Genomic DNA, 16,063 nt, shown 5'->3' on the forward strand with positions numbered 1-16,063 from the left:
ATTATGTCATACTAATGCTGGATAGTAATTACAAGACATCGAAGTGTAGGATTAGATCCCAGACCTGGCGCCGTTTATCTAAATTATGTATGTGGTATCTAAGCAACTTCAGAACATCACATTTTGAAGTGATGCGGTGTGTTTTGAATCCAACTGTTTCGTTGCATTGTAATTGTTCATTCTTGGCATCTCGTTATTTGAATATACACAGAATATCATGCCGAAAAACCATGAAGCTAATGATATAGATATATTCAATTCGTTCAATTCGTTCGTTTATTACTCCAGACCGCTGTGGTCCATATAAAAACAACACAACAAATAAACATAAGCAAAACAAAAATAACGCAATAAATACATAAAATACCTGATATGACAATCAGATTCACAGTAAGTCTCAAAAAAGAGTTATAATATAGCAATTCAAGAGACCAAAAGTGAGGTATAGAATCTAAGGTAGCCCGTGACAAACAGTATCTGGGAATCAAATAATGATTGTATAGATTTATATATATAGATATATATAGATTTCAAGACTCTTCATTTCGTTATATATTATAAATCTCTATCCAGATATGAACTAGATATGGTGAATATGTCGAATATGTCGTTTGTGAATTTATTATACTTAATATCATCATTTAAAAGGTTTCACGAATGTTTTATGTGTACATAGCCATGGCTACATAAATGTTCTGTACGTACATGTGACGTATATATATTTAAAAATCCATATATCCCACAGCCATGCGCCGTTTAAAACTCCGTTTACTTTTTGCATCCTTTCAATGCATAGGAACATTAGAAACTTTTTCTCATCAATAATATATTCTGTAGAGTACATTGATATTTATCTATCTTTATCTACTTATTTATCTAATTTATCTATGGAAATTCCCTTGACCCCGGACTCAGAAAAATACTGTCTATACTTCACCATGGCAAAAATAAATAAAGCAATTACCAGCTGGGGTACACATTTATAATCATCATTCAGATTCAAAATATTTAACTGCCCACAGTTTAACAGTCTCGTTCTATTTAATTAGTCTACCAAAAAAGGTTATTCAAAAAATCTTGTAATCTTAAGAGAGAAATTTTTGATTACTTTTACTTGAAATTTAACGCGAAATTATTTCACTTTATTTCATTCAATTCTATCATTGTTGCGATTGTGAAATTTTTCCCTTAATTAACGATATAATTCAGAATAGGTCTTATTTTCGGGGAAACACGGTTGTCAAAGAAACGCCAAATGAATACGCATTTTGTCACACAGACCAACTTACATTATTTATTATATGACCAAAACATATTTTTCCGATTATCGTGTTACTATTATGGTACTGATGTGAAAAATTCTTTGTAAATTTTTTTTAGACGACTAATAATAACTGACAATCTGAGTATCGATTTGTATTGCCAGGATAAACTAGCAAAGAGGGAAAAATCAGGAAACATCTGATACTTCTTTGTATTTGATACTTCTTACTTAATCAAACTGTTTCCGACAAGAATAGGAAACTCAAATTTACCAAATCAGAGGAGGTTCAGATGTCAATAAAACAGGAGAGCAATACTCAAATATATGGAGACAAATACCAATCAAGAGTACCAGTACGGTAGATTTGGAAGCACCAAGTTAGTAGAGATCGCCGGACAAACAATACGGAGTCGGTCGAGTAATACGAAATAAAAAGTGTTCCCCTTTAGTTAAAATAAAAAGCAAAATATTTCGTAAAATATCGTGCACCATGAAACTCATAACAAATTTCAATAAAGAATATGAAAGTGATACCCAGGCTTCAGCCATATTTGAAAGACTTAATTCGAAAACGATCGGCATATTAGTTCCCGACAAAAAATTTGCTCAACAAAAAATATTATCCCCAAAACAAAAGTCATCAGCAAAAACACCAATATGTACATTTCGTTTCCAATAAGCTATCATAAGCCTAGTTCGCTTTTGGTGTTTCCGTTATAAGCGTGTAATTCATTCCCGATGCAGATCTTGTTAACTCCTACTACGTGGTCAGCATCTGCATTTAAAGTGGATTTGGAAAGAAATTGAAAATGAAGAGGAATTTGTGAAGGAGCGTGTAAGAAATTTGTGTGAAATATGTAAAAACTGACAAACTTGGTTTTAACAAAATATATGAAAAGGTAGAAAAGACAAGAAAGTTTATTGAACAGAGTAGTCTAACATAACGTGGACAAAAATAACTTGACCTATATTTTTTAATTTTGAGAACATTGATGTATGGGAACATTAAGTAGAGATATATTATAATATCGTCACGCTAATACCCGAATTGCGTAAGTCATTTTTTGGCGGTTTTGAGTTTTTCATAAAATAGGTATTTATGTAATGCTGCGCACCTGTCTGTTAAGTCAGATTTTGTTTTAAGAATTCCGAAACCCATAAAAATAGAGATTTTGTATGATATGCAAATTTGTTCAATTGTTTCGTCATAATGAATTATCATTGATAACGCAGGACTATGACGTCACAGAGGCAAAATAACCTCGGCAAATGATTTTCGAGTTTTTGCATCTCAGATTCTAGCTTAGCGCTTATAAATTTCAATTTATACTACAGTATAGGAAGGCGTGCACTTGTGATATTCACTGTCTGAGTCCAATTCACCTTGGTTGGCTTTTATATAAGGGTACATTGCTGTTTTATTCTATATAGTTTGGTTTTCAGTACTGGTACATATAGTCAAGTTGCAAAATTGCGTGTGTCTCCAAGTCATTGACACATTTCTGCCTAAGTCACAGTGCACCATTATGACGTCACATGACTGCGTCATACAAATTAACTTAAATCCGACTACGATCAAAAAATTGAACTTTGGCAAATTATTGACTCTCAATGGCATGACAATATCATTAGGAAGTTTTTCACGTTTTTCTCAAAACTGCTAAAAATGACTTACGCGATTCGGTTATTAGCGTGACGATATACTTGTGTAATTAGCTAGACAAATTTGAAAATTTAGCTATTTTTGGTATTTTTGATAGCTCAGGAAATGCTTTATAAATACCTGCTATCGGGGGACCTATAACATGCCTAACTCGCGATCCACTGAACTTAAATAATGCGGTTTATTATTAAAAAATGTGGTGCTCCCGAAGTATGCGAACCAAGATGGCGGACATCGAAACGTAACACGGGTAACAGGTTAGGGTTAGGCGATAATTTTTTTCCAATTTTCCTTATTTTAGTCCTATTATCAGAGAGCCTCCCGTAGTATTTATACCTAAAATTATGGCCTAACCTTAACCTAGTACACATATTACATTCCGATGTCCGCCATCTTGGTTCGCATACTTCGGGAGCCCCAAAAATGTATTGGGCAAATCCATACTTGAATAAATCCTTCAATGTAAAATCAAATTGTGTTTTGAGGATTTGTAATTTTACGGAAACGCCGTGAGTCTAATGCATAGAAACCCTTTTCTCATTTCATTAGGTTAAAAGTAAAGAGAAGAAAACATAGTATACATGCAATATACAATTATCAGTCATTCCCGAGACCATGGTAAAGAGGAGCAAGCATGAAGCACATGATTATTTATCATTATCATTGGTTACAAAATATTGTCTGAATACATATTAATAGGTGCTCCAGAAGTAAGCGCACCAAGATGTCGCACTACCTGAATCCCAACAGGTACACACACATACTATTTTCAGGTTGTGCGCCATCTTGGTACGCATACTTCGACATAATATCTGCTAATAACAAAATGAAACTCTAAATGAACACTTCTTCAATTCATGTTTAGTTTTAATAAATGCCTACAGTAAGCTAATTTATACAAAATGGTAACTTTCTGTGGAAATCAAGGCAACTTATCAACAATATGGACACAAAATGGATTCTTGCCATGTTTTTACAATATGATATCTGCGTCCCTGATGGTATTCGTGGCTGTGTTCCCGTTATCATATTAAATACATAAAATGAGGAGGTGGGTGCATTACCAATATAATGATAAAGGTTAGGAATTCAAATTGGAAAATAAGCACTAAAAATCGTTTTATGTTATTGCTTTCATATCTTAGAATTTATAATGAATGGCGGAACTTAAATTATTTATGATATTTTAATTTTCGAATTGCGGAAAAATAAATTATTCTAATAGTTTTCAATGTATCGATGAGCTGTGGGTAACAAGTTGGTGGCGATTTGAATTGTTTATTCGAGTCGAAATACCCAACCCTAATGACTAGCCACCATATTCAAAAAATGAGAGGACACATCGCCACAAGGACAGTGCGGGATTGCGTTCAAATTCACTCCAACAGGATTTAATCGGCACACGGTAATCGAGATAAAGTTTCAATATTATGTTATCCACATTATCTAAAGGGGGAGGGAGGGGCGAGCCGCGGCCGTTAAGTCGAAGGCAATAGTTAACCCGTCATTCGGGTGCATGTAAAAGCTGCCAAATTTAGAATACTTTTCGCAGTGGCGGCGCGTCAATAGGGCCAACCGGGGCAATGCCCCGGTTGTTTTTTCGGTATAATAAAAAATATTCGAAAAATACCTCAATATCGGTTGCACAGACTGTCTACACTAACCATATTCTCCCGACATGGTTCATTTTTCGCTCGCAAAGCCTTCGCCGAACGTCGACGGGGCGACGCCGATTTTGCCCCGGTTGCTCATTGTATATCGTATTCTCTCTTTTATCTTCCACTCGCCGCGTTTGTCTCGTTTGTTTTCTGTTTCTTTTACCAAATCATCGGGGCTAGCCCCGAAATTATGACGACACAATGCCGACGTTTCTTACAACAACGTGTTGACATATTCACGCATTCCTTCTCGTTCGTTGGTTGCTTGAAGAGTTGATAGTTTCCTCGCCTTCGTTTGTGTCGCTTGTTTCGCTATTTGAATCAGTTAGAGACCTTTAGTCCATTTGCTTTCGATTTTCCACATTCCTTTTGAGCTCCTCACTTCTTTCCGGCTTCGCATTTCTTAGCCTTAGACCTCATAATGAATAAGGTTGATGCACTACTTCGCACTCCGTTTTCGCAGCTGCCGCTGGAACAAAAATTAGAGGTACAACGTCTTGGGCCTTATTAACCAAAAAATTGTTCACTGGAACAATCCCATGACGGAGGAAAGCGTCGGCGTACATTCTGCGCAGAAACTTGGTATAAAAAACACGAATGGTTGTGTTACAGCGAGGACAAAAATGAACTTTTTTGTTTTTATTGCCTACTTTTTGCTACCGCTAAATTGATAGCTCAAACTTATGACGGCGCGGCAGTCATGAGTGGGTCGAAACATGGTGTTCAAGTTTATATAAAAGAAGATTTTCCTCATGCGCATTTTTTACATTGTTATGCACACCAATTTAACCTCGTTATTAAAAATATGTGTCTTGATACCCCTCTCGTCCGTATATTTTTTGCAAATGTTTCGGGGTTTTCTTCATTTTTTTCCGTTTCGCCGAAGCGCTCTGACCTCCTTCGCCAGATATGTAGCCGCCGTCTCCCAGCTTGTGCACCAACACGTTGGAACTTGCGATCACGCGTGGTGCAGGGCGTGTCCGAAATTAGGTCTGAGCTCATTGAGTGTTTCAATGGCATTCAGAGCTCTCCGGTTTGGGACGAACGCTCTGTGAGGGAGGCGGTAGGTCTAAAGCGTCTGCTAGAAGATGGTGAGTTTTCATTTTTTTTCACTTTTTTCTCCACAATATTCTATCACGTGGATGTATTATACGGCGCATTGCAGTCAAGGCTAATGGATGGAGCGTCTGTGCAGTCGTGTATTTCAGACTTCTGCGATGCTGTACCTCGTATCCGGGAAACAATAAAATACGACGACACATGGAGTGCTTCTTTACGCCGCGGGCAAACAACGCAGCGTTTGATTTTGTCTGCAAAGGAATGCTGTGACATTCTGGTGAATCAAATAGGCGATCGTCTGCGCACTGAGCACCTTGCCGCGTTCTCTTTGATGAACCCCAAAAAAATTTTCAAAATTTGCACGTCAATTTCCCATCCATTTGTTGGCTACTGTCTCCAAATTTTACCCCATGATAAACGTGGGTAAATTGGAAAATGAATTGCGATGTATATACACCAATCAAATTTTTTTGAACATCACATCAACTTGCGCGCTCTATGGGTTCCTCATAGATAACACTCTAGTAACTACCTTTGCGGCGTCTGCAAAATTTCTGGACATCATTTTGACGACGCCTATTTCTTCCGCCGACGCAGAGCGAACATTCAGCACGCTGAAGCGTATTAAAACGTATCTCAGAAACACAATGAAGCAAGATAGATTAAATTCCTTGGCTGTTTTATCCATTCACAGAGACGTTATTTCTGGGATGCATGACTTTAATCAGCGCGTTATTGAGCATTTTGCTTCCAAGAAACCGCGGCGTGTTGCATATATGTTCAAGCAGTAGAAGTCTAGCAGCATATATATCTATGAGTGAGCGACGCATGTCCTTATCTTTGCATTACCTTTCCTTTCCTCATAGTAACGTTTTAAACCTTATTTTAGGTTTTGTCTGTCTTTCCCGAAGTTTCTGTTAATATGTCATTGTATTTATCTGGGAAAAGGCCTTTCCTTTTGAAAGAGGTTTCAAAATAAACTATGTCTATATTTATTAATCCCTTGACTTGGACCGGTTTTGAGGACACTTTCTTATCGTTAAAAATGGTCGCTTTTGCCGATTGGTTGTTACCGATGGAAAGGTTTTTATACTCATAAAATGATGGGAGAACTTATAGCGCTCATCCTGTCCCCGTAGATGGGGGTGACTTGGTCCCGCAGTTGCTTGCCCCGGTTGTCAAAATGACCACGCGCCGCCACTGACTTTTCGCAATATTGAAACGCCACATAAAACTATTTCTGATAAACCATGGGAATATTTCATCTTATTGCATTTTATTGTACGTGATGATACCTCGATTGACATTTTGTATAAAATATTAACCTCCCGCATTATAAATCACGAAGCAATATCGAACGGTTAATTAAAATTTCTGATATCTGAGATAACTTTATCTTGTCGGTGGCATTGCGTTGGAAATATAAAAAATTCAATCGTAATACTGTACCCACATTTACCCAATACTAACAAAACACATGTAATATGCGACAACATTTATTTCCAATCACCAAAACTAAGTTTCTAGTATTCTAGTTTAGACTATGATTTTCTAAAATTTCGATGTGTCGTCGTTATTAGCCGTCGCTGGCAAATTACTTGCTCCAAATGTAACATCCACTTTTGTTCTGCTTGAGAACGTATCCATAGTAATGCCTGAAAATATGTGTAAGAATTAATTACTAGTTGTTATTTTAATTACTTATGCCTCGACAGTCCGACCAGGTATGTTGAAGTATAGATCACACTGGCCATCGCTTGACAGTAGCTTGCTGGTTTGTTTGCTTCGCTATGATATTTTAAATTGAACTAAAAAGTATCTCACCTGTAATATTTCAGACTGAACTTATAGCTGCATGTGGTTGGATAAACAATCCTCCACTGGAACGACGAGCAATTCATAACAGGAAGAGTAAACTTGACAGCATAATTGCATTTGTATCCACAGGCGTAATGTTGTTCAAGTTTTGGAATCATATCATTCCAGTATTGGTCGAACTCATCGAGAATTGCGAGATATTGACTGTTGACCTTGCTTTTGTATGCACCGAAGAGATCAGATACAGCTCCTTCAAACTCTTCACCAAAGTAGAAAGCCAACATCTTTTTGTATTGATTATTCTTCATTTTAGAAACCTGGATGTAAGACAATGTTTTTCGATAAATTGAGTAAATTCAGGAGAACTTAAAGGTTGCAGCATAACCATATAGGAAAGTCGGGATTTTTGTACTGATATTTTGTTTTGCCTTTTTCCTTGAAATAATCCGATTCATGTTTTTGATACAATAATTTGTTTAACTATTTTTGAAACTGTTGAAATTCGTATAAATGAGTGACTACAAGATTGAGTTAAAATTTCAGAACTCCGTCACATTGATTAGTTATCTTAATTTTTAGTCTCAATTATATAATCACCTTGGCCAGACCATTCTTCAAAGCTTCTCTCAATTTGTCTTTCTTCTCATTCAAATTCTGAGTATGTTTCTCAATTTTCTTCGTTCTTGTGTTGAGGCAAGCTTGATAACGAGCAGTTATTTTTTCAGCCAACTTTTTCAAATTGTTTTCGTATTTTTCTATCCTTTTGACGTAAACCTTTCCCGAAGTATTCAATCGATCGGCCAACATTTTTTCGTAACATTTGAGAGCTTTAGTTTTCTGACTTGCCAGTTTCATTGTGTATGATTCGATTTTACATAATGCCATCTTGCAGAGGCGTCCTTGCCTAAAAGTAGTAAATAGTATTATTAGGCTTTTACCATTCGGTCGAAATACCCCAACGGAAAGCGAAAAAAAAACAGAAATATTCAGGTGATAAGTCAAATTTGTAGTACATTGCCCGAGTTTTGAAACTTTATACCTGACGTAGTATGTTGCTTCCAAAGCCTTGATCAACCACTTATGTCTCTTTGTAACAATCGTTTGATATTCTTCATAATATTTCTTATGAAGTCCCGTCCATTTCAATTCCCATGCCTTGTATGCTTCCTTCGCAACGCTGACTGCGGTTTTTACTTTCTTGGAAAGATCGAACTCGAATTCGGCGGAAGATTTGTTCACAGTTTCTGTGACGAAATAAGATTTTGTTAGAATGAGTATGCTTGATAACTTAAGACCAAGGCTGAGTCGGTGTCTGTGTCTGTGTGTCATAGATTATGCTTTGTATCTTCAGAGCACATAGAATCATAGACGATAGATGGACTAACTCAAGACCAAGGCTGAGGAGTCGGTGTCTGTGTCTGTGTGAGGAGTCTGTGTCGGTATTTGGTATGTGTTTGTTGGAGTCGAAGCTGGAATCGAATTTTCAAACTTTCTGGATTCAAGATTTGGAGTCAGAGTCGAAATTTGAATTCTCCGAAGCCCGAATTTCAGACGTTTCGTAAGAACGAAAGAAATTAAAATTTTGTACAGTAATTTAAAAAAGTTATGTTCATTATGGCTGAGCGTTCCTGGCAATTTATTAAAGAATGATTGCATACGCCAAAGCTTTTAGCCTCAAAATCTGATTCCCCGAGTATTCGGAGCCGGAGTCAACTTTTTCAACTCAGATTCGGAGTCGATTGTTAATGTTCTCCGACTCTACAGCTCTGGTTTGAATTGCATAGCTAACACGAAGAAAAGTATTGCATTTGACTATAGAATTTTAGTGTGCTTAAGATATCTAAATCTAAAATTAAATTTTCAATAAATACCGATATCGCAAGTTTTCAATTTCTTGAATTCAGGCTTCTTCCAGGCATAATATCTATAATTAGCAAACTTGAAGCAACTAATTTTCTTCGTGTATCGGAAAGTCCACCATGTTCCAAGTTTTTTGCTGAAATGAAATATTGTTTTTAATAAGTCTTCGACTTTGAATAAAACTCTTTTTACTTTTCTCACAAGTAATTTGCCAAAGCATACTTACAAGGTATTGCTTGAAAGTGGGAAATCGGAAATTTTTCGCAAAGAACCACTAAGCTCTTAGACTAGCTGTCAGGGAAATTATACTCCTAGTATACTTAATATTGCAATACTAATATTAAATACTAATGAAGCTTGAGTTTGTGTTTATTTTGCTAAAATTCTGCTAGTTGATCAGCAGACAAAAATTGTGAGTCAACTTTAATAAATTTTCCTATCAAACTAACCAGAAAAGTGTTTCAAATTGGCATTAAATATTCTTTAAAACATTGACAAGTTTTACCATGAATTATAATACTTCTTCTTGAAAAAGTTCAAGCATCCAGTGTATGTTGTGCATTGATAAGAGCATGCATATCTTTGAACTATCACATCTTTGAAACCGTTAATTTTGTCCGCGTAGGAATTAAAAGTGACATCAAGTTTGTTTGATAATTTGGTTTTATATTCATTCACAACAGCGTCGACAATTTCTTTTTCCCAGGTTTTTGATCCTAAAAAATCAAAAATATTGTTAAAAATAATGTAAAATGTTAGCGAAACGTAGCGTTAATAATGTTAACTCACCATGCATCTTATATAAAAGACAGCGATAAACTTTAACCTTTTTCTCGTTGAGTTTACTCATAACTTTCTTGAAATGAGCAAAATACTCTTTGATCCGTCCGGTAAGTGCCTTCTTGAATTGAGCAATTTTCTCAGATCGAGTTTGGAAGCATTTTAGTGCTCTGGTTTAATATATGAAGGAAAAGTTATTTCACGTGATTTTACCTTTGTTGTTTTTAAATGAATTTTTATTGTTGTTTAAATTAGCAGAACATACAGAAGTGGAAATTTTCTCAATATATTACAGAAAACATTACGTTGTATCAGTAAAGTTACTTAAAAAAAGCGTTAAATAATCGAGCTTACGCATTGACGATCCTTCCATGGAAAGCAATCAACTTGTTGTGTCTCTTCTGAATTGCATATTTGTATTTAATAGCGGTGATAGAAGCCATTTTGTCAATTTTTGCTGTGAATGTGGATACAGCTTTATCCTTTTTCTCCGAAACAGCTGCTCTGCGCTCCTCAGGGACGTATCTATATATATAAATACCGAAAAATAAATAGTTTCCTGAATAGAATTAGACGTTAAGAAATTTTCGATGCCAACAAGACTTGGCTTTTAGAATAAAAAAAAAATTTAATTCCATTTCTTAGTTTCGATTTTAATTTTAGTATTATTGCACTGAACCGATGTATGAAAGAAAATTAACATAAAAAATACTTCATAAATTCTATTGTATATTCATTGACTCTATCGGCAAATTTAGTCTTGCAACTCTCCATTCTCAAGTTGAAATCAACAAGCCAAGTATCGTAATGTTCGTTCATCTCCTTCAATATTGCATCTGCCTTTGACTTCAGCTTCTTCTCAAGATTGGTCTTGAATTCGATTTTGGTCATTTCTGTGTTTTTGAGAAAGTAAAATAGAAATGAAGTTACATTGAAAATCGATGGAGGTAATGGAAGGCAACAAATCTGAGAGAGAGAAAAAAAAGAAGGAAGGGAAGAGAGAAACAATGAAAAGAATATGAGTGAGATTTTAAAAAGAAGAGAGTGGCGAACAGAGAGAACTTTTTAATAAAAACGAGAAAAGAGAAATCTATCGTTCTGAAATGCAAAGGTATTAATGTCTTGAAGAAATGAATAATTATTACCTTGAAAATCATCTGTTCCACATTTAGTTCCAGGATAAGAACTCATCACGGAAGAATAATATTTGGTAGTGAACCAGGAGGTGGAAAAATGAACACGAAACTTGAGACATGCCGAAGTAGGGAAGACGTAGAATCTCCTGATGGAATATTTAGTGTAACCACATGGATGTTGAACATAGGAGGCTGCGTTGGCAATCTGTATAAAGAAAATAGGTTGCGTGATATTATAGACTGTAGAGCAAAGATTTTACCAAATTCGAATTCAAATAGATATAGTAAAATAGACTTACCGCCAGGCAAGCCAGAAGTAAGATCAGGATCCTCATTTTGTGTCTTGTTTCGAAGTTCTTCGAGTTGAGACTGATTCGATTCATGTTTCCGTGGCCTATTTATACCCCGAAACAGAATATCTTGAACCGTACTGGCGCCGATAAAACACTCCTTGTTGCTATTTTGTCGTTCAAAACATGCATAATCATCCTACTCGAATAAACTTATGGATTCCGTAATTTCGATATGTGTATATATTATGAGGCTTTCCCAGTGCAGTTTTGTTGAACGATCAAGTTTTGATAACTCGAGACACGGGAAAGATAATCCATTTGCAGTTCAAACTTGCAATATTAAATCAGCAGATAAGATTCAGAAGTAGGCTTAATACATTTTGCATGGTGATTTCATCTTCTTGTTTTTACAACCCGTTCTCGATTCCTTACTTTTTACATTATTAGTTTTCAATGTGTTCAATGAAACTTATCCTGTTACAATTTTTGTTTTAACTATGCTGTTTTCGATTTCAAACAAAAATCCGAGGAAGACATAAAAAACATTTTATAGCACGAATCCGTGTATTTTGCACCTATGGATTAATGCTTCGATATAGCGTTGAGAGATTTAAATCAGTATCATTATGTCATACTAATGCTGGATAGTAATTACAAGACATCGAAGTGTAGGATTAGATCCCAGACCTGGCGCCGTTTATCTAAATTATGTATGTGGTATCTAAGCAACTTCAGAACATCACATTTTGAAGTGATGCGGTGTGTTTTGAATCCAACTGTTTCGTTGCATTGTAATTGTTCATTCTTGGCATCTCGTTATTTGAATATACACAGAATATCATGCCGAAAAACCATGAAGCTAATGATATAGATATATTCAAATCGTTCAATTCGTTCGTTTATTACTCCAGACCGCTGTGGTCCATATAAAAACAACACAACAAATAAACATAAGCAAAACAAAAATAACGCAATAAATACATAAAATACCTGATATGACAATCAGATTCACAGTAAGTCTCAAAAAAGAGTTATAATATAGCAATTCAAGAGACCAAAAGTGAGGTATAGAATCTAAGGTAGCCCGTGACAAACAGTATCTGGGAATCAAATAATGATTGTGTAGATTTATATATATAGATATATATAGATTTCAAGACTCTTCATTTCGTTATATATTATAAATCTCTATCCAGATATGAACTAGATATGGTGAATATGTCGAATATGTCGTTTGTGAATTTATTATACTTAATATCATCATTTAAAAGGTTTCACGAATGTTTTATGTGTACATAGCCATGGCTACATAAATGTTCTGTACGTACATGTGACGTATATATATTTAAAAATCCATATATCCCACAGCCATGAGCCGTTTAAAACTCCGTTTACTTTTTGCATCCTTTCAATGCATAGGAACATTAGGAACTTTTTCTCATCAATAATATATTCTGTAGAGTACATTGATATTTATCTATCTTTATCTAATTATTTATCTAATTTATCTATGGAAATTCCCTTGACCCCGGACTCAGAAAAATACTGTCTATACTTCACCATGGCAAAAATAAATAAAGCAATTACCAGCTGGGGTACACATTTATAATCATCATTCAGATTCAAAATATTTAACTGCCCACAGTTTAACAGTCTCGTTCTATTTAATTAGTCTACCAAAAAAGGTTATTCAAAAAATCTTGTAATCTTAAGAGAGAAATTTTTGATTACTTTTACTTGAAATTTAACGCGAAATTATTTCACTTTATTTCATTCAATTCTATCATTGTTGCGATTGTGAAATTTTTCCCCCTGATTAACGATATAATTCAGACTACGTCTTATTTTCGGGGAAACACGGTTGTCAAAGAAACGCCAAATGAATACGCATTTTGTCACACAGACCAACTTACATTTTTTATTATATGAACAAAACATATTTTTCCGATTATCGTGTTACTATTATGGTACTGATGTGAAAAATTCTTTGTAAATTTTTTTTAGACGACTAATAATCACTGACAATCTGAGTATCGATTTGTATTGCCAGGATAAACTAGCAAAGAGTGAAAAATCAGGAAACATCTGATACTTCTTTGTATTTGATACTTCTTACTTAATCAAACTGTTTCCGACAAGAATAGGAAACTCAAATTTACCAAATCAGAGGAGGTTCAGATGTCAATAAAACAGGAGAGCAATACTCAAATATATGGAGACAAATACCAATCATGAGTACCAGTACGGTAGATTTGGAAGCACCAAGTTAGTAGAGATCGCCGGACAAACAATACGGAGTCGGTCGAGTAATACGAAATAAAAAGTGTTCCCCTTTAGTTAAAATAAAAAGCAAAATATTTCGTAAAATATCGTGCACCATGAAACTCATAACAAATTTCAATAAAGAATATGAAAGTGATACCCAGGCTTCAGCCATATTTGAAAGACTTAATTCGAAAACGATCGGCATATTAGTTCCCGACAAAAAATTTGCTCAACAACAAATATTATCCTCAAAACAAAAGTCATCAGCAAAAACACCAATATGTACATTTTTTTCCAATGAGCTATCATAAGTCTAGTTCGCTTTTGGTGTTTCCGTTATCAGCATGTAATTCATTCCTGATGCGGATCTTGTTAACTCCTACTACGCGGCCAGCACCTGCATTCAAAGTGGATTTGAAAAGAAATTGAAAGTGATAGAGGAATTTGTGAAGGAGCGTGTAAGAAATTTGTGTGAAATATGTAAAACTGACAAACTTGGTTTTAACAAAATATATGAAAAGGTAGAAAAGACAAGAAAGTTTATTGAACAGAGTAGTCTAACATAACGTGGACAAAAATAACTTGACCTATATTTTTTAATTTTGGGAACATTGATGTATGGGAACATTAAGTAGAGATATATTATAATATCGTCACGCTAATACCCGAATTGCGTAAGTCATTTTTTGGCGGTTTTGAGTTTTTCATAAAATAGGTATTTATGTAATGCTGCGCACCTGTCTGTTAAGTCAGATTTTGTTTTAAGAATTCCGAAACCCATAAAAATAGAGATTTTGTATGATATGCAAATTTGTTCAATTGTTTCGTCATAATGAATTATCATTGATAACGCAGGACTATGACGTCACAGAGGCAAAATAACCTCGGCAAATGATTTTCGAGTTTTTGCATCTCAGATTCTAGCTTAGCGCTTATAAATTTCAATTTATACTACAGTATAGGAAGGCGTGCACTTGTGATATTCACTGTCTGAGTCCAATTCCCCTTGGTTGGCTTTTATATAAGGGTACATTGCTGTTTTATTCTATATAGTTTGGTTTTCAGTACTGGTACATATAGTCAAGTTGCAAAATTGCGTGTGTCTCCAAGTCATTGACACATTTCTGCCTAAGTCACAGTGCACCATTATGACGTCACATGACTGCGTCATACAAATTAACTTAAATCCGGCTACGATCAAAAAATTGAACTTTGGCAAATTATTGACTCTGAATGGCATGACAATATCATTAGGAAGTTTTTCACGTTTTTCTCAAAACTGCTAAAAATGACTTACGCGATTCGGTTATTAGCGTGACGATATACTTGTGTAATTAGCTAGACAAATTTGAAAATTTAGCTATTTTTGGTATTTTTGATAGCTCAGGAAATGCTTTATAAATACCTGCTATCGGGGGGCTATTAACATGCCTAACTCGCGATCCACTGAACTTAAATATTGCGGTGTATTATTGAAAAATGTATTGGGCAAATCCATACTTGAATAAATCCTTCAATGCAAAATCAAAATGCGTTTTGAGGATTTGTAATTTTACGGAAACATCGTAAGTCTAATGCATAGGAACCCTTCTTCATTTCATTAGGTTAAAAGGAAAGAGAAGAAAATATAGTATACATACAATATACAAATATCAGTCATTTCCGAGACCATGGTAAAGAGGAGCAAGCATCGAGCACATGAATATTTATTATTGTCATTGGTCACAAAATATTGTCTGAATACATATTAATAATATTTGCCAATAACAAAATGAAACTCTAAATGAACACTTCTTCAATTCATGTTTAGTTTAATGGATGTGCACAGTAAGCTAATTTATACAAAATGATAACTTTCTGTGGAAATCAAGGCAACTTATCAACAATATGGACACAAAATGGATTCTTGCCATGACAATATGACGCCATAAAATTAATCACATGGCGAGCCGCGGCCGTTAAGTCGAAGGGAATAGTTAACCCGTCATTCGGGTGCATGTAAAAGATGACTAATTTAGAATACTTTTCGCAATATTGAAACGCCACATAAAACTATTTCTGATAAACCATGTGAATATTTCATCTTATTGCACGTGATGTTACCTCGATTGACATTTTAAATTGACATCAAAATGTTAAACTCCCGCATTATAAATCACGGGGCAATATCGAACGGTTAATTAAAATTTCTGATAGCTGAGATAACTTGAGAGATATCTTGTCGGCGGCATTGCGTTGGGAATATGAAAAATGCATTCGTAATGCTG

The 16,063-nt window shown here is 35.0% G+C and overlaps 1 protein-coding gene across 1 annotated transcript; it reads right to left on the minus strand.

Annotated features, from left to right (window-relative positions):
• Positions 1-7,112: 7,112 nt before the first annotated feature.
• LOC144431413 (uncharacterized) lies at positions 7,113-11,636 on the minus strand. Its single transcript, XM_078119525.1, has 11 exons — positions 11,538-11,636; positions 11,248-11,443; positions 10,815-10,995; positions 10,457-10,627; positions 10,112-10,272; positions 9,828-10,038; positions 9,334-9,458; positions 8,502-8,706; positions 8,060-8,366; positions 7,469-7,779; positions 7,113-7,299 (listed from the first exon to the last, which is right to left on the minus strand). The coding sequence occupies exons 1-11, from the start codon at positions 11,619-11,621 to the stop codon at positions 7,239-7,241; spliced, it is 2,013 nt and encodes a 670-aa protein (XP_077975651.1). The 5' UTR covers positions 11,622-11,636; the 3' UTR covers positions 7,113-7,238.
• Positions 11,637-16,063: the final 4,427 nt, after the last annotated feature.

The sequence above is a fragment of the Styela clava genome, chromosome 13 (genome assembly GCF_964204865.1).
Source record: "Styela clava chromosome 13, kaStyClav1.hap1.2, whole genome shotgun sequence".
Classification (NCBI taxonomy): Eukaryota; Metazoa; Chordata; class Ascidiacea; order Stolidobranchia; family Styelidae; genus Styela; species Styela clava.

Bases quoted from the DNA above. Each gene is read 5' to 3' on its own strand.
- LOC144431413 (XM_078119525.1), bottom strand. From the start codon at position 11,621: ATGAATCGAATCAGTCTCAACTCGAAGAACTTCGAAACAAGACACAAA. The intron at 10,628-10,814 runs GTATTTTTTATG...TTATATATATAG, and splicing joins TATACAATAGAATTTATGAA to ATACGTCCCTGAGGAGCGCA. The intron at 7,780-8,059 runs GTGATTATATAA...TCTTACATCCAG, and splicing joins TGAAGAATGGTCTGGCCAAG to GTTTCTAAAATGAAGAATAA.